The sequence below is a fragment of the Henckelia pumila genome, chromosome 1, assembly GCF_033568475.1.
Source record: "Henckelia pumila isolate YLH828 chromosome 1, ASM3356847v2, whole genome shotgun sequence".
NCBI classification, from domain to species: domain Eukaryota; kingdom Viridiplantae; phylum Streptophyta; class Magnoliopsida; order Lamiales; family Gesneriaceae; genus Henckelia; species Henckelia pumila.
In genome coordinates this window covers 116,121,424-116,140,628 of record NC_133120.1, presented here as the reverse complement: position 1 = coordinate 116,140,628, position 19,205 = coordinate 116,121,424, and the positions used below count along the sequence as shown (strand labels likewise).

Sequence of the window (19,205 nt, the reverse complement as noted above, 5' to 3'; positions counted from 1 at the left end):
GTTTTATTATCTCAAAATTTTAAGTATTTAATTTTATATAATTTTAGGAGTCCTTTTTATTCAAAATTAGCCAAAATATTGACTTTTTAGTACTTTTAAAATTCTTTTAATTTAATATTTCGGGAATTTCAATTATTTATCAGATTCTTTTTTTTTTTTAGAGTTCTAAGCAATATATATTATATATTAAAATCCTTATTAATAAATTTTAATTTACCTAAAACCTATTTATTAATTAAAACCTAAACCTAAGCTACCCAACCCCACGTTTTCCCTAAGCTCAGCCGACACCCCACTATTCATCATCCTCTCCATCGGTTGAGACAATCTCAAGGACTCCATAGCCGATCCCCTCAAGTTTTGGTTGGTTTCTCGTCGCCCCGTCGTCCCGGAATCGCATCTACGCCTTCGTATTTCCATTCTATGGTGCAAGGCATGATTTTTCCTTCTCATTTCTTCTCCATATCAGTATATGCATGTGTGTATCGTGTATACATCAAACTTTTCCAAGATTTTTCCAGAAAATTTCGGTTTTGGACGTTGCACCTTGTTCTTGCATTGTTTTGGTTTGCATCCTCACGTTTTTGGGGCATGGGTTGCGCATGGCTGCTGTCCACGGTTCAGAGGGGGTCCAAGGGTCCCTAGGATTGGGTTTGGTCAGATTTGTGGGGCTGTAATGGGCTGGAGTCGAAGCCATGTCTTCCGGAGCCAAGCAAATCGCGCGCAGGTTTTTGGCTTCTGGTAGAATGGTTTGTTCTCCCTCCTCAGGCCACTATTTTGGGTGAGGTTTGTTGGGTTGGAACCTACTAGATGTTGGCTGAGTTTTGCAATTGGTTTCGCGATTTTAGGTTGTCGGAATCTCGAGAACGAAGCAAAACGCCACAGCTGCTCCTGTCTGCGCGCGAGCTGCGGGTAGGCAGTGTTGCAGAGCTTCGTTCTCCCTCTATACTTGATGGTTTGGGCTGGTTCTTACATGGTTGGAAACTTCTTGAAGAGGGCTAGAGGTAGGTGGTGGTGCTCCGGCCAGGGGACGGCCGGAGCACGGCAGCAACTGCCCCGGAAGGCTGCTGCTCGCGGCTGTGGGAAAGCTAGGAGGGGCGATCGGGTTAGGGTTAGGTGATGGGTCCGGGTCGGGTCCTTGGGTCCGGGTCAAGTCAGTGGGTCGTGGGTCGGGTTAAGTGAGTCCGGGTCCGGGTTTGGTGGGCCGGGCTCGAGTCTTTTTATTTTTAAAACATTTTATGAATTAATGGGTTTTTGGGCCAATTAAATTGAAATAAAATTATTTGGCTCCCAAATAATTTTATTTGGATTTTTAAAATTTTAATTAAGTTAGTCCATTAATTTTATGGGCTTTTGAGCCCATAAAAGTTATTGGGCCAGTCTTTGGGTTTTTGGGCTCATTGGGCCAGTTTAAGTTGTTATTGGGCTTAGTGTATTTTAATGGGCTTTATTAATTTAATTGGGCTTAGAATAATTATTTGGGCTTAAAGTTTAAGATAATGGGCTTAAGTATGTTAATGGGCCAGGTTTAAGGCTTGAGTGTTAGGGCCAGCAGTCCAGTACGATCCATGAAAATTTGCATGTGTCCTGAATATATATTTAATTATTTTTATGCATTTAAGTTATTTTAATATTTATATGTTAGTAAGAAATTAAATTAAATATATATGAAGGACACACATTTTATTCGACTACATGCATTCATGAAATAATATTTTATGCTTGATTTAATGTTTAAGGTTGAGCAAGAAAATATTTTATGTTGGAAGTTGAAGTAGTGTGACAATTTAAGGGGGATTCGTCCCCATATGATTGAAGGGCTGTTTACTGCCAATTTAAGAGGTGATTCGTCACCGGCCACGTACGTAGGTTTCCACGCTGATCAGTATTTAATGTATGATTTAAGGTTACACTACGGATACAACCATGCTATGTTAGAAAATTAATTTGCTCAACAATGTTATGTATTATGTTATTTTAATTTAATTTAATTTATGATATGTTATGTAATTTTTAAGCATGCTCATTCATGTATATGTATGTATTAGTATTAAATTGATTTAAATTATTTTAAACCCTTGTTATGTTAGCATGTTGGGCCTCTAGGCTCACTACACTGGTATGGTGCAGGTGAGTACGTCGAGGACGATGTTGTACCCACCGGAGGCGAGGACGTATGAGCAGGCATGCAGTGACCCCGTGACCGTGATAGATGTCTGAGTCACGTGCATGTTTTATTTATGTCGGCATGATACATTTTCATTATTTTTCAGTGGTTGTGAGTTTAGAATATTTTATTAACTATTTTCAGTGCATGCAAATTTTATTCATTTTATTTATGCCGTATTTTTAATTAAATGTTTGACTCAGATATTTATTTTATTTTTAAGAATGCATTTTTATTGAAGTATTTAATTGTTTATTTATTTATTTATTTATTTTAAATATTTTATTCTGTGCATATATGTATGGGCATATATGTACATATTTTATTTAGTAAGTATTTAGTAGTATAAAAAAAAAATTTTCCGCATATTTATTTATTATAGAGTTAGGGTCGTTTCACCTGCAGTAGAAATAGAACAGCAGAAACATGCTTGGCAACTCCAACTAAAACTATTCCAATGAAAACTCACGCAATTACAACGCAACTCAAAACGTTAAACACATGCATAATCCAATATAAAGTAGTTCTAAAGTTATACAATCTCCAACTAGAAGAACATGCTTCAATTTAACTTATTCAAACAATACAACAACATGAGTTCGAATACAAGCTCGACTTCTAAAACACCAAAGCCTCACGTCTATCATCTCAACCACCTAGCCATGCTGCCTCTGACTCGGTCCTGCCCCACCTGTTGCCAAGTACACATACAAACAAAGACAACAGCCGAATAATTCGGTGAGAATAATATTCTCAGTAAAAGAGACAAACATGCAATATCAAATAAGTATCTCAAAACGAAATACATCAACTTCCAAATATTCATATATAAACCATGCAATTCCAAGAACGTGTCTAAACTCAATTCAAATGCATAAAATGCAATGCATGTCTTTAAAATCTGGGATTATCAAGTCGGATAATCAAAAGAGTTGCTGCTTTTGCTTTTGGGATCCCGAGGATGAGATCACGTAAACAACTCACCGACTCTCCCGATCGAGGTGGTGCTACGTATCCCCATCCTCTAGACTTTGGTGCGACTATAAGGAGTATGCTAGCACTAGGTGAAACGGCTACACCCAGGCCACTCACAATATAATCCCCAAAACATCTATCATAAAAAGGGCCGTCCTGCCCGCTGTTCAAATCAAGGATTCTTAGCTCAATATGAATGCAATGCAAAACATAACTCAAATAATCAAATAACATGCAAGTATGTGATTTTTCCGGAACACTCGAATCAAGTCGGATTCAAGTCATTCGTTCCATTCCATTCTAAGTCATCTTATACCTCTTTTCAACAACCTCGATGCTCCAAAACCTGGAAACAACAAAGATTCCTCAATTCAAGATTCAATCAAACTACCTCAATTGATAATAAGAAATCGATACTATACCGGCTACAATCTCCAAGTTGCACAAAGCTGCAATCCCGCAACTCCACTGGCCTCAAATCAATCTGTACAAGAAGTAATAAAGGCTCGAGATTAACATACAACTCAAACAACGGCTTGGCTCAACAAATCAAACCGATAGACAATCCAAAACTCAAACCGACGGCATAACGACTATAATCTGATCAAACCGGAAATGAAGACAGCATTTCAATAACGATATAACCTCATATCAATGCCCAAAACAATAATAACAAGGCAAACCCATCAATCTCAAAATCCAAGTTTTCGAAAATGGCTTCCAAAAATCATAACAAATCTGAACGTCGCTCTAATTCAAAACTGACAAATAATAAACGATCAGAACTCCGCCAAGAACAACATACTAGAATCTAAATCGATTCTAACAACCTCCGAAAAACAAAACATATCCGATCGGAGAAATACTTACGGTATAACGAAGCTCTCTCAGCCGTGATCGCTAATCTGCCTTCAAAAATAAATTCCAACGGACGGATCGAGCTCGAAGAGAAATCTAAAAGCTTGGAGAAGCTTGGGAGTCGTCTCAATTGTGGATGGCGTGATGGAGGGGATGATGAAGTGAAAAGAATAATCAAATGAGCTATAAATATCTAACAAATCCCAAAATTGCATTTTAGTCCCTGAAAATTCTGAAATTTTCAAAAAGGACTCTGATCAAAATCAAGTCGGCTCTTGAACTCTGGAATCTCCGATTATCTCAAATAAAGTCAATTAAGATAAAATCGGGGCGTTACAATTCTCTCCCTCTAAGAAAAGATTTCATCCTCGAAATCAAACACGGTTCCAACGCGAATTTTGGCTCTCTAATACTCCTTCAAGTTCGTCAATCAAAAGTCGACTCCTAATGGTTGGAAAATCCTTCTATGCTCAGTCACAATTTGACTCATCTCTGGATCCAAAACAAGTGACACAGAAAATCACTTCCAATCAACGGGAATCTTCTTCTCTTCTCGTACATCTCTTGAAAAGTGCATTCAAGAATTACCAAAAAGCTGTCGTTGTACGAAGTTTCCACAAGAATTCTGAGTTCTGCCAACTAGTGCTAAATCGAGCACTACAACTCATGGCATAAATTCAAAAGTTCAACTCATCTGCTCTGGCTGTCCGTCGTTTTGAGGGTATCGAACTGAAAAAAATTGAAATCAGACAACAAAACCTCATCAAAATCTATGCCGAAAGAACGAGTGCATCAAATATCTCTGTCTAAACTGACCGACTTTGGCAAAAACAAGACATCTGACGACCTCTGACAAGATATCAATCCTCTAATCTTGACTGAAAGTCATTCTGTACAGAGAACGATAGCAGATTCCAACAATCGGTCAATCAAAGTCAGATAGTAGATAAAATAAGAACAGCTCAAAACATCAGTTGTTGCATACAATTCCTCATATCAAAATTCGCAGTCAGAATCTCAAACAATCTAATCCTCTTTTCTGCCTCCAAATCAGTTCCATCTGTGAAAACAATTACTCCAACTCCAAAGATTAGAACAGATCACGTGAATTTCCTCATAAGACAATAGAAAACAGATCTTCAAATCAATAAGATCGCTGCGAGCTCGAAGTCCAGATTCAGACATTGAGTCTCGAGCGTCTTCAGCTGTCTCGATGCATCAAGCTAATAAGTGATTTTTCTGAACAATAATATACCTCCAGTCTCAATAAGAAGAAGTTCAATTCACCGTAAGGTCATCAATACAGAAGAAATAACGAACAAAGAAGCGCTGATCAAACTCTTCTTCAATCAATAAGAACTGGTCTCATAAAATGAAGTCCAAACAGAAGAACATAATCTGCAGAATAATCGGCTTCGCAAACGATAAGAATTCCTCAAAGAATCTCATTCCAAATCCAGTCTTCCAAACCTCTTTCTTACTAACTCTCAGCTGATGATGTCTGATCTTAAGTTGATGCCGAATCTAACCTCGTGACTCGGAGGAAATCCAGAAATCTCATCTGAAGTACGTCAGCAAACTCTCTAACCACTGGTTAATCAGTCAATTCGGGCTAGATTATAACATCAACTACAAACAAATAAAATTCCTATGCACAATTATAAAATAAACGGTTCATCTATAGAATAATATCAAAGAAATCCTTGAATCAAAATTCTTACCAGAGGAACAATTCAACGGATAATAAAAATCCAAATTAATGCCTTGTTCAATCTTATTCCCAATCAAAATCCAGAGTTGCGACTAAAGAACCCAAAATCCCAACAAGAAGGGGATTCATCATCTAGATTCCTCAAAAGAAATAAGGGAACTCACCCAAAATCCATCAGTCATAAGTGTAGTCCAGAGAATCTCATGTCTGATCGATCTCTACTAACCAGCTTTCACATCCCGCGGTATTCTCATTACTCTTCAGAGTCGGTAATTAAAACGACTGATTCTCATCAATAACTCTTCAATCAATGCCGAATAGATATCCATCTGATCAGACGCAGTATAACTCTAACTTGTATGGATTCTATTCAGTTCGATTCATGTTCAATATACATCAAGAACATATATCTCATACTCAAGCGAGTTAGAACACAATTACCTCGATCTTCCAATATTCGGTGTCCAAAACCTCTTTCTCGAATAATTCAACCATCCTGATAAATTCGAATTCGAACCACAAATCCAAGCAATTCATATCTCAAATAAATCATGCTTTAGAATTTAATCACATAATCATGTAATTCATTTAATTCTCAATCAATAAAGCATGCTAGCATGGTATTTAATAACTCAATTAAATGATTCAAACACATGCGAGAATTCATTTCATGCGGACTTGATCTACCCCGCTCACTCTAATTCAGTCCAAGAATCTTATCTCTCTGATACCACTTAATGTGAGACCTCGATTCTAAACAACTAAACTCGGATAAACAATAATTAAACATCAGAAATCAAAAGCCAAAAGAATTATTTTTTTTAAAAAAGAGGGCCGCGCTCGGGCGGCCAAAAACTGCCGCTCGAGCGTGCCCTGGACAGTGGCGCTACTGGATTCTCAGAGTGGGGTGCGCTCGGGCTGCTAAAAAAGGCAGCTCGGGCGCCCCCTGCAGCAGAAACAAAACAACAGAAACATGCTTGACAACTCCAACTAAAACTATTCCAATGCAAACTCATGCAATTACAACGCAACTCAAAACGTTAAACACATGCATAATCCAATATAAAGTAGTTCTAAAGTTATACAATCTCCAACTACAAGAACATGCTTCAATCTAACTTATTCAAACAATACAACAACATGAGTTCGAATACAAGCTCGACTTCTAAAACACCAAAGCCTCACGTCTATCATCTCAACCACCTAGCCATGCTGCCTCTGACTCGGTCCTGCCCCACCTGTTGCCAAGTACACATATAAAGAAAGACAACAGCCGGATAATCCGGTGAGAATAATATTCCCAGTAAAAGAGACAAACATGCAATATCAAATAAATATCTCAAAACGAAATACATCAACTTCCAAATATTCATATATAAACCATGCAATTCCAAGAACGTGTCTAAACTCAATTCAAATGCATAAAAGGCAATGCATGTCTTTAAAATCTGGGATTATCAAGTCGGATAATCAAAAGAGTTGCTGCTTTTGCTTTTGGGATCCCGAGGATGAGATCACGTAAACAACTCACCGACTCTCCCGATCGAGGTGGTGCTACGTATCTCCATCCTCTAGACTTTGGTGCGACTATAAGGAGTATGCTAGCACTAGGTGAAATGGCTACACCCAGGCCACTCACAATATAATCCCCAAAACGTCTATCATAAAAAGGGTCGTCCTGCCCGCTGTTCAAATCAAGGATTCTTAGCTCAATATGAATGCAATGCAAAACATAACTCAAATAACTCAAATAATCAAATAACATGCAAGTATGTGATTTTTCCGGAACACTCGAATCAAGTCGGATTCAAGTCATTCGTTCCATTCCATTCTAATTCATCTTATACCTCTTTTCAACAACCTCGATGCTCCAAAACCTGGAAACAACAACGATTCCTCAATTCAAGATTCAATCAAACTACCTCAATCGATAATAAGAAATCGATACTATACCGGCTACAATCTCCAAGTTGCACAAAGCTGCAATCCCGCAACTCCACTGGCCTCAAATCAATCTGTACAAGAAGTAATAAAGGCTCGAGATTAATATACAACTCGAACAACGGCTTGGCTCAACAAATCGAACCGATAAACAATCCAAAACTCAAACCGACGGCATAACGGCTATAATCTGATCAAATCGGAAATGCAGAAAGCAGTTCAATAACGATATAACCTCATATCAATGCCCAAAACAACAATAAAAGGCAAACCCATCAATCTCAAAATCCAAGTTTTCGAAAATGGCTTCCAAAAATCATAACAAATCCGAACGTCGCTCTAATTCAAAATTGATAGATAATAAACGATCAGAACTCCGTCAAGAACAACATACTAGAATCTAAATCGATTCTAACAACCTCCAAAAAACAAAACATATCCGATAGGAGAAATACTTACGGTATAACGAAGCTCTCTCAGCCGTGATCGCTAATCTGCCTTCAGAAATAAATTCCAACGGACGGATCGAGCTCGAGGAGAAATCTAAAAGCTTGGAGAAGCTTGGGAGGCGTCTCAATGGTGGATGGAGTGATGGAGGGGATGATGAAGTGAAAAGAATAGTCAAAGGAGTTATAAATATCTAACAAATCCCAAAATTGCATTTTAGTCCCTGAAAATTCCGAAATTTGCAGAAAGGACCCTGATCAAAATCAAGTCGGCTCTTGAACTCTGGAATCTCTGATTATCTCAAATAAAGTCAATTAAGATAAAATTGGGGCGTTACAGAACTTGACATTGAAATCTTGTTAAGAAGCTCACTTTTGAGAATTAGTGTAGCTTATTGATTTATGTCTTTTATGCTATTCATTGGATGTATTATATTGTATGAGTTGTTGATAGGAACTTGGTATATAAATGTATGCATGTTCTCAGATTTTATAACATGCTTAGAACTGATTTGGATGATAATGTATACCTTGTTCAAAGTTTTGACAGCAAAGTCAGCAGCAGAATTCGAGCAAAATATGGCTCGCTCGATCGGGTAAAAGTTACCGATCGAGCGAGACCTGTATTTATCGGGCAGAGATCTTGATTTTTATTGCCCGCTCGATCGGTAGGTTTTGGCTGATCGAGCGAGGCCAAAATGTGAACGGACCCAAGAATTTGCTTTTTCTTGCTCGCTCGATCGGTTGACTTTAACCGATCGAGCGAGGCTCGGGATTTAAAAAAAAATTCTGCTCTTGATTTATTATTCTTAATTGTTTGATTAATTATTTAATTAATCATTAGTTGCCCTAAAACGAGATTAACAACCTGAGGTCCCCACAGGAGCTGTGATCGTAGCTGCAGAGCTGCAGCAGTAGTGTGCCAAGTGGTTGGGTGGGGAGTCTCCATCAACGGGCTGACGACGGACACATGTATATATATGGTCTCCAAAATTATTTAAGAGTATGCAATAGCTTAGTTAAGGCTTTTAGAGCTTAAATATTGAAGCATGTGTATTTGCATTGTAGAGCTGATGATAGGCTTGAGATCCTAGAGTGGTACTGCTAGGACTGTCTTTAGTAAGGTACGTAAGTACTAAGTGAGATTGTCGCGTTTGAATGCTTATGTGTTGCATTTGTGTGCCATATTTTTCATGGATTATTATGTGGCATGTGCATATCATATTGGGCCTGTAAATCTTTTGAAATGAGCCATGTAGGGTTTCTCAGCACTGTTTGGACGGTTGATGTCGAGTGCCTCGTGACCGAAGGGTTAGCTGACACTGGAATTTGGGCGATACGGTCCACGTCCGGTAGGAATGAGGGAAATACCTAGTGGTTTGATTCCCCGATTGGTAATACTTATATCCTAGGTGCCAGTTTAAGCAGTTTGTATACAGTTATCTCATATATGGATACCCAATCATATTCATTTGCATGCATCATGTTTGTATGTTTACCCGTGCTTTCGTACTGAGCATAGTCGCTCACGTCTAGTATTTTCAGTATGTCTGGACATCTCATTTGATGGGACAGGTACAAGTACAGTCAGTGTACCCAGTGGCTTGGAGAGGGCATGCAGCGACCGTGGCAGCATGATTAGCTGAAGTTTTATTTACCCTTAGAAATTAATTGTTCGATTGGGTTGTATATTGATTTTTATTTAACCGGTTGTATTATGCGGTCTACATTTATTTAAGTCTTATGCAGGGATTAATTTAATGCATGCTTAATTATGCTTTAACTTTGATTAGGTAGTAGATTCGGGTTGGGTCTCTACACTCATTTAGAAACTACTTTTTTATTATTATTTTCCTCAAATGAGATTTGACAAAATAAAAAAATAGCGAACAAATAATCGAAATTCAAGAAATTTAATCTGAACAAATAATTGAACAATCAATACCAATTAAAAAACAAAGCAAACCCCAATCATCGAGAGAGTTTGTTCGACAATGAAATCAAGAAGAAACTAAAATCAACAAAAACAAAGAGACACAAAATAATATGAAATCAACTATGACACACTTAAGAGAGTGCAAAAGTGAAAAACAGTAGCAAAGTAGAAACGAAATATTGAAAAAAAAACATACAAAAATCAATTACAATGCAGCGACAATTGAAACAAAAAATTGCGTCCAAAAAATGTAATGACAACTGAACAAGCCACTAGATACCTCAAATACCAATATCGTAACCCTAGATACCATTTTCTAGAACAAATTTCAATCCAAAATCCTACTTCACAGATTAATAAGCACACAAGCACATAACAATGTAAGAATTTAAAAAGAACGCAAATGGGGTAGAATAAAAATAGCTCGTGGAAGGCCCCTGCAAGAAAAATAATTTCGAACAGAAATTTTTTTAAAAAATTGAATGGGAACATATAATAATACGTGAAGAAGGGTGCATATGCCTGTATTAATGGTGAGTACTACGGTGGCGGCGACGTATGATGGCATAAGGGGTCAAATTGAGAAACGGAGGGCGGAGGAAAGACAGGGGGAGGCGATCCCGAGTTTGAACCAGAGAAAGACAATCAAGTAGACTCAAGTTCTCTAGTCGTTGGCCAATTCGGCCGGTGGTGGGCAAAGTCGGCCGGTGGATTAGGAGTAGAGATTTCTGTCGTGATAATCAAAGGAGAAAAGCGTTCAGAGGGAGGTAAGAGACAGGAAAGAGAGATGAGAAATATAAATAAAATAATAATTAATGAATAAAAAATTGAGATTATTGGTGAAAAATAAAATAAAAAAGAAAATTTGAGTCAAAACATATAAACATGGAGTTATAAAAAAAAGAACTTGGATGTAGTAAGAAGTGTAGAACAAATTTAAGTATTGAATCACAACTTTGATTTTAAAAATGATATTTTTTCCTGAAATTCCCCGAAATTCCCTTATTCTTATTTTCAAAAAACAACTAAGTATATATCTAATTATGAACATCAATTTTTCCATTGAAGAATTATTGAGAAAAATTGTTTACAAACAACGCAAAATAGAATCCAGATTATGATATTGTTGTGTTGCGCATACAATTTTTTAAATTAAAAATATGGATAATATTTGTATTTTGTTAAAAACCTGCTGTCTCTTATAAACGTGGCAAAAGGTCTCGAAACAGTATCATAACTCGTTCTTCCCTCGCAAGCAAACCCATAAAGTGCCCTTCTCTGCCAAAAGGTCTCGAAACAGTTTCATAACTCATTTTTCCCTCGCAATCAAACCCCATAAAGTGCCCTGCTCTGCCAAAAGGGCTCGAAACCGTCTCATTCTTCGCTCGCAGAGGAGGATCCTCACTTCACAACTAGACAGCAACTGCGTCGACGATAGCAGCGCCGCTGGCTTCTCCTCCATGGATTTCGGGGATCACTCTGGTAAGTTTCATGTCTATGGAGTGATTGAATTGTTTGTTAACCTTGAAATCAATTCAAATTCCAAAATCAATGACAACATCATCCGTATTGAACTATGATTCACAATCGAAGAGAATACTTCGTGATAATCAACTCCTTCACGTTGTGTGAATCCCTAGGCTTCAAGTCTAGCTTTGAATCCTCCTTTTTCAGTTATTGGTCCGTCTAGGGCAATCTAGACATGTGTGTGTGTGTGTTATTACTATATTGTGTTGTCTTACCAATGAGTCAATGACAACAGCATGCTGGTGGAACAATGCTTCACGACCGGAGATAATATTTCATCACAATCAACTCCTTCACGTTATGTGAATCCCTTGGATACAATTCTAGCCTTGAATCTTCCCTTTTCAGTTTTTGTTATTGAGGCCTTCACCTTGTATACCACTTACACCCCACAACTCTTTGTCCTAATAATGGTTTATCGACCAATTCCCATGTTCGGCTCCTTTTGTGAGAGTGCATTTCATCTTGCATAGCTTCAAGCCCTTTATTAGAGTTTGGTCAGTGCAAAGCTTCTTAAAGGTTATGGGTTCATCTTCCTCAATTCTTAGGCTGCTGTCAGAGCAGAAGCTATAAGATCTGCTTGCCCAAAGTTGTTTGGTGGTTTAATCTGTCTTCTTACTATGTCTCTGGCTAGATGATAATCTCCACCTACTTGATATTGAGTTTGCTACTCCACCTGCTTCTGGACAGTGCCTATATTGGTTTCCTCACATTGATCATCACTAATCTCCACCTTGAGCTGTGTTTCTTTACCCACTGCATGTTGCCTTTTATTTTCAGTGAGTGTGGCCTGAGATAATACACTTCAAGTTCTTTAAACATCACGTCTCTGCTTATCAGTATTTTGGGTGTCCTTCACCATTATACGACAGTCTATATCCTTTAACAAATTTCAGATATCCAAGGAACATACACTTTAAAGCTATAGCTTCCCGCTTTCCTTGACTAATATGCGCATATGCAATACAACCGAAGGCCCTGAGGTTATTCAATTTTGGTCGATGTCCTGTTTATCTTTCAAGCGGTGTTTTAAAACTAATTGCCGCTGAGGGACTTCTATTTATTGCATAGACAACTGGAACAGATGCTTCAGCCCAGAAACTTTTAAGTAGATTTGCATTTGACAACATTCATCTAGGTCTTTCCATTCTGATTCGGTTCATCCTCTTGGCCAAACCATTTTGTTGGGGTGTTCTTACAGTGTGATGTCTTTCTTTTTTATTTATTTTTTAGATAGTGTGATGCCTTTCAACACCATTGGTTTTGCAAAATTGATTGAACATTTCACCACAAAACTCCAAGCCTTGTCCTCAATTTCTTCAACTTTCTGCCATGTGTTTCCACAAGCATCTTCCATTCTTTAAACTTTGTAAAGGTATCATTCTTGCTTTTCAGTATAAAGATCCACACCTTTCTTAAAAACTCATCTATAAGTGACAGAAAATATCTTGCACCACTTTGAGAAGGCACCTTGGAGGGACCCCAAAGATCACTATGGATATAATCCGAAGTTCCTTTGGCATTGTTTTAGGCTGTTGAGAATTGCAATGGTTTTGCCTTTCCAAAAATACAATGCGCACAAAACTCAAGATTTGATAGTTTATCGGTGCCAATAATCTTTGCTTATTTGATTCCTTCAGTTCACCTTCACTAATGTAAGCCAATCACATATGCTATAGGATGGGCTTGGATACTTGTTTGTTTGTAGCAGTATTGTTAACATTTATTACCATGGTTGTCCCTTGTAGTAAATAGTAGATACGATCCATTCTGTAGGATTCCCTTCATCACTATCATTGATCGCTTTTTAACACTTTGAGAACACCAGATTTTTCTCTACCAGTGAAGTCATTGCTGTTTAGCATTCTCAAGGACGCTAGATTTTTTTTTTAAATCGGTCATCATGTTCAAATTTTCCACAGGCCATATTTTTGGAACTAATTAAACTGCAAAAAAATACTGAGTTCATAAAGTAGAATAACAAAAACAACATTATTCATTTTTTGCTGTGTTTTTGATTGCTGAATATCTAGAAGAAAAAGAAAATATTTACATTAAAAAATAACTTGGACAATAATGATTATCAATAAGCCCAAAGATCATTTGAATTTTACCTTCATAAACTGACACAAGTCGATATGTTACCCTTCTCCAACCAAATCATGTATATTGCATAGAATGCACTAATAATTACTTATTATTTCATTATCAAATTTCTCCCTGTTACAATTAATAAGAAGGATAGGTAAATCGAGGATAGGTAAATCCTTTTTTCGGCCCTTAAAAAAATAGCAGAAAAGAAATAGGACATGAGGTCTCTATAACCAAACCACCAAACCATCCACAATTGGTATGCAACCTTAACATCTCTTTAGGGTCTAAAACAAGCTCCAAGGGCCTGATTTGACCTGCTAAATGATGCCCTGGTCAAGTGTGGTTTGTCTCAGCTATTTGATTCCTCCTATTCTTTAAAAACAATGTTACAACTATCCAATTAAACATTTTCTTGTTGTATTGCACTGTCATTTTCATTCAAGAATTTTGTTTTCCTTGTGTATTTCTTTTCCAGCATTTATGCAATAATGAATTTTGAGGAAAAAAACAAATGATTTAAAGAAGACGAACCTTCATGATTCCAATGAATTGGTTTTGAAACAAATTGTCCTCACTTCTTTCCATACAAATTTTTGTCTAGAATGATGGATTCCTCTTTTGTAAAATTGTTTGCTGTTTTCCTTGTGATAAATGCAGGAGCAAAAAAGATTGTAGGCAAGCCAAATCGAAAAGACTCGAAACAGTCTCATTCTTCAATTATGGAGGACGATCGTCACTTCAAAACTAGACAGCAACAGCGTCGACGAATTCTCCGCCTCTATGGATTTCGGCGATTTCTGGTTCGCTCGAAATTCGCTCTCCCTGGTATGTTTCAAGTCTAAGGAGCGTGATTGAATTGTTTGTTAGCCTTGAAATCAATTCACTTGCACAATCCAAAATCAACGACATCATATTGAAGTATGCTTCACAATCGGAGAGAATACTTCATGATAATCAACTCCTTGACGTTGTGTGATTCCCTTGGCTTCAAGTCTAGCTTTGAATCCTCCTTTTTCAGTTATTGGTCCGTCTAGGGCAATCTAGCATGTGCGTGTGTGTATTATTACTATATTGTGTTGTGTTATCAATGAGTCAATGACAACAGCATGCTGGACTGCTGGTGGAACAATGCTTCACGACCGGAGATAATACTTCATCACAATCAACTCCTTCACGTTATGTGAAGCCCTTGGATACAATTCTAGCCTTGAATCTTCCCTTTTCAGTTTTTGGTATTGAGGCCTTCACCTTGTATACCACTTACACCCCACAACTCTTGGTCCTAATAATGGTTTATCAACCAATTCCCATGTTCGGTTCCTTTTGTGAGAGTGCATTTCATCTTGCATAGCTTCAAGCCATTTATTACAGTTTGGTCAGTGCAAAGCTTCTTTAAAGGTTTTGGGTTCATCTTCCTCAATTTCTTGAGCTGCTGTCAGAGCAGAAGCTATAAGATCTGCTTGCCCAAATTTGTTTGGTGGTTTAATCTGTCTTCTTACTATGTCTCTGGCTAGATGATAATCTACACCTACTTGATCTTGAGTTTGCTACTCCACCTGCTTCTGGACAGTGCCTATATTGGTTTCCTCACATTGATCATCACTAATCTCCACCTTGAGCTGTGTTTCTTCACCCACTGCATGTTGCCTTTAATTTTCAGTGAATGTGGCCTGAGATAATACACTTCAAGTTTCTTTAAACATCACGTCTCTGCTTATCAGTATTTTGGGTGTCTTTTTCACCATTATACGACAGTCTATATCCGTTAACACATTTCGGATATCCAAGGAACATACACTTTAAAGCTCTAGCTTCCAGCTTTCCTTGACTAATATGCGCATAGGCAATACAACCGAAGGCCCTGAGGTTATTCAATTTTGTCGTTGTCCGGTTTATCTTTCAAGTGGTGTTTTAAAACTAATTGCGGCTGAGGGACGTCTATTAATTGCATAGACAACTGGAACAGATGCTTCAGCCCAGAAACTTTTAAGTAGATTTGCATTTGACAGCATTCATCTAACTCTTTCCATTCTGATTCGGTTCATCCTCTTGGCCAAACCATTTTGTTGGGGTGTTCTTACAGTGTGATGCCTTTTTTTTCTATTTATTTATTTAGATAGTGTGATGCCTTTCAACACCTTTGGTTTTGCAAAATTGATTGAACATTTCACCACAAAACTCCAAGCCTTGTCCTCAATTTCTTCAACTTTCTGCCAGTTTGTGTTTCCACAAGCATCTTCCATTCTTTAAACTTTGCAAAGGTATCATTCTTGTTTTTCAGTATAAAGATCCATACCTTTCTTAAAAACTCATCTATAAGTGACAGAAAATATCTTGCCCCACTTTGAGAAGGCACCTTGGAGGGACCCCAAAGATCACTATGGATATAATCCGAAGTTCCTTTGGCATTGTTTTAGGCTGTTGAGAATTGCAATGGTTTTGCCTTTCCAAAAATACAATGCTCACAAAACTCAAGATTTGTTAGTTTATCGGTGCCAATAATCTTTGCTTATTTGACTCCTTCAGTCAACCTTCACTAATATAAGCCAATCACATATGCTATAGGATCGGCTTGGATACTTGTTTGTTTGTAGCAGTATTGTTAACATTTATTACCATGACTGTCCCTTTTAGTAGATAGTAGATACGATCCATTCTGTAGGATTCCCTTCATCACTATCATTGATCGTTTTTTAACACTTTGAGAACACCCGATTTTTCTCTACCAGTGAAGTCATTGCTGTCTAGCATTCTCAAGGACACTAGATTTTTTTTTAGATCGGTCATCATGTTGAAATTTCCACGGCCATATGTTTGGAATTAATTAAACTGCAAAAAAAAACTGAGTTCATAAAGTAGAATAACAAAAACAACATTATTCATTTTTTGCTGTGATTTTGATTGCTGATTATCTAGAAGAAAAAGAAAATATTAACATAAAAAAATGACTTAGACAATAATGATTATCAATAAGCCCAAAGATCATTTGAATTTTACCTTCATAAACTGACACAAGTCGATATGTTACCTTTCTCCAACCAAATCATGTATATTGCATAGAATGCACTAATAATTACTTATTATTTCATTATCAAATTTCTCCCTGTTACAATTAATAAGAAGGATAGGTAAATCGAGGATAGGTAAATCCTTTTTTCGGCCCTTAAAAAAATAGCGGAAAAAGAAATAGGACATGAGGTCTCTATAACCAAACCACCGAACCATCCACAATTGGTATGCAACCTTAACATCTCTTTAGGGTCTAAAACAAGCTCCAAGGGCCTGATTTGACCAGCTAAATGATGCCCTGGTCAAGTGTGGTTTGTCTCAGCTATTTGATTCCTCCTATTCTTTAAAAACAATGTTACAACTATCCAATAAACATTTTCTTGTTGTATTGCACTGTCATTTTCATTCAAGAGTTTTGTTTTCCTTGTGTATTTCTTTTACAGCATGTATGCAATAATGAATTTTGAGGAAAAAAACAAATGATTTAAAGAAGACGAACCTTCATGATTCCAATGAATTGGTTTTGAAACGAATTGTCCTCACTTCTTTCCATGTAACAAATTTGTGTCTAGATGATGGATACCTCTTTTGTAAAATTGTTTGCTGTTTTTCTGGTGATAAATGCAGGAGCAAAAAAGATTGCAGGCAAGCCAAATCGAAAAGACTCGAAACAGTCTCATTCTGCAATCATGAAGGACGATAAATTCGCTCTCCCTGGTATGTTTCAAGTCTAAGTAGCGTGATTGAATTGTTTGTTAGCCTTGAAATCAATTCACTTGCACAATCCAAAATCAACGACAACATATTGAAGTATGCTTCACAATCGGAGAGAATACTTCATGATAATCAACTCCTTGACGTTGTGTGATTCCCTTGGCTTCAAGTCTAGCTTTGAATCCTCCTTTTTCAGTTATTGGTCCGTCTAGGGCAATCTAGCATGTGCGTGTGTGTATTATTACTATATTGTGTTGTCTTACCAATGAGTCAATGACAACAGCATGCTGGACTGCTGGTGGAACAATGCTTCACGACCGGAGATAATACTTCATCACAATCAACTCCTTCACGTTATGTGAATCCCTTGGATACAATTCTAGCCTTGAATCTTCCCTTCTCAGTTTTTGGTATTGAGGCCTTCACCTTGTATACCACTTACACCCCACAACTCTTGGTCCTAATAATGGTTTATCAACCAATTCCCATGTTCGGTTCCTTTTGTGAGAGTGCATTTCATCTTGCATAGCTTCAAGCCATTTATTACAGTTTGGTCAGTGCAAAGCTTCTTTAAAGGTTATGGGTTCATCTTCCTCAATTTCTTGAGCTGCTGTCAGAGCAGAAGCTATAAGATCTGCTTGCCCAAATTTGTTTGGTGGTTTAATCTGTCTTCTTACTATGTCTCTGGCTAGATGATAATCTCCACATACTTGATCTTGAGTTTGCTACTCCACCTGCTTCTGGACAGTGCCTATATTGGTTTCCTCACATTGATCATCACTAATCTCCACCTTGAGCTGTGTTTCTTCACCCACTGCATGTTGCCTTTTATTTTCAGTGAATGTGGCCTGAGATAATACACTTCAAGCTTCTTTAAACATCACGTCTCTGCTTATCAGTAATTTGGGTGTCTTCTTCACCATTATACGACAGTCTATATCCTTTAACACATTTCGGATATCCAAGGAACATACACTTTAAAGCTCTAGCTTCCAGCTTTCCTTGACTAATATGCGCATAGGCAATACAACCGAAGGCCTTGAGGTTATTCAATTTTGGTCGTTGTCCTGTTTATCTTTCAAGCGGTGTTTTAAAACTAATTGCGGCTGAGGGACGTCTATTAATTGCATAGACAACTGGAACAGATGCTTCAGCCCAGAAACTTTTAAGTAGATTTGCATTTGACAGCATTCATCTAACTCTTTCCATTCTGATTCGGTTCATCCTCTTGGCCAAACCATTTTGTTGGGGTGTTCTTACAGTGTGATGCCTTTCTTTTCTATTTATTTATTTAGATAGTGTGATGCCTTTCAACACCTTTGGTTTTGCAAAATTGATTGAACATTTCACCACAAAACTCCAAGCCTTGTTTTTCAGTATATAGATCCACACCTTTCTTAAAAACTCATCTATAAGTGACAGAAAATATCTTGCACCACTTTGAGAAGGCACCTTGGAGGGACCCCAAAGATCACTATGGATATAATCCGAAGTTCCTTTGGCATTGTTTTAGGCTGTTGAGAATTGCAATGGTTTTGCCTTTCCAAAAATACAATGCACACAAAACTCAAGATTTGTTAGTTTATCGGTGCCAATAATCTTTGCTTATTTGACTCCTTCAGTCAACCTTCACTAATATAAGCCAATCACATATGCTATAGGATCGGCTTGGATACTTGTTTGTTTGTAGCAATATTGTTAACATTTATTACCATGACTGTCCCTTTTAGTAGATAGTAGATACGATCCATTCTGTAGGATTCCCTTCATCACTATCATTGATCGTTTTTTAACACTTTGAGAACACCAGATTTTTCTCTACCAGTG

The 19,205-nt window shown here is 37.5% G+C and overlaps 1 protein-coding gene across 1 annotated transcript in view; it reads left to right on the top strand.

The window, feature by feature from the left end:
* The first annotated feature begins 10,564 nt into the window (after nt 1-10,564).
* Nucleotides 10,565-19,205, top strand: part of LOC140873402 (protein CHROMATIN REMODELING 24-like) — a 29,527-nt gene continuing 20,886 nt past the window's right edge. Inside the window, exons 1-4 of the mRNA XM_073276507.1 lie at nt 10,565-10,648; nt 11,252-11,516; nt 14,313-14,480; nt 17,292-17,381. Coding sequence (XP_073132608.1) covers nt 10,565-10,648; nt 11,252-11,516; nt 14,313-14,480; nt 17,292-17,381 — 607 coding nt within the window. The remainder of the gene's footprint in view (nt 10,649-11,251; nt 11,517-14,312; nt 14,481-17,291; nt 17,382-19,205) is intronic.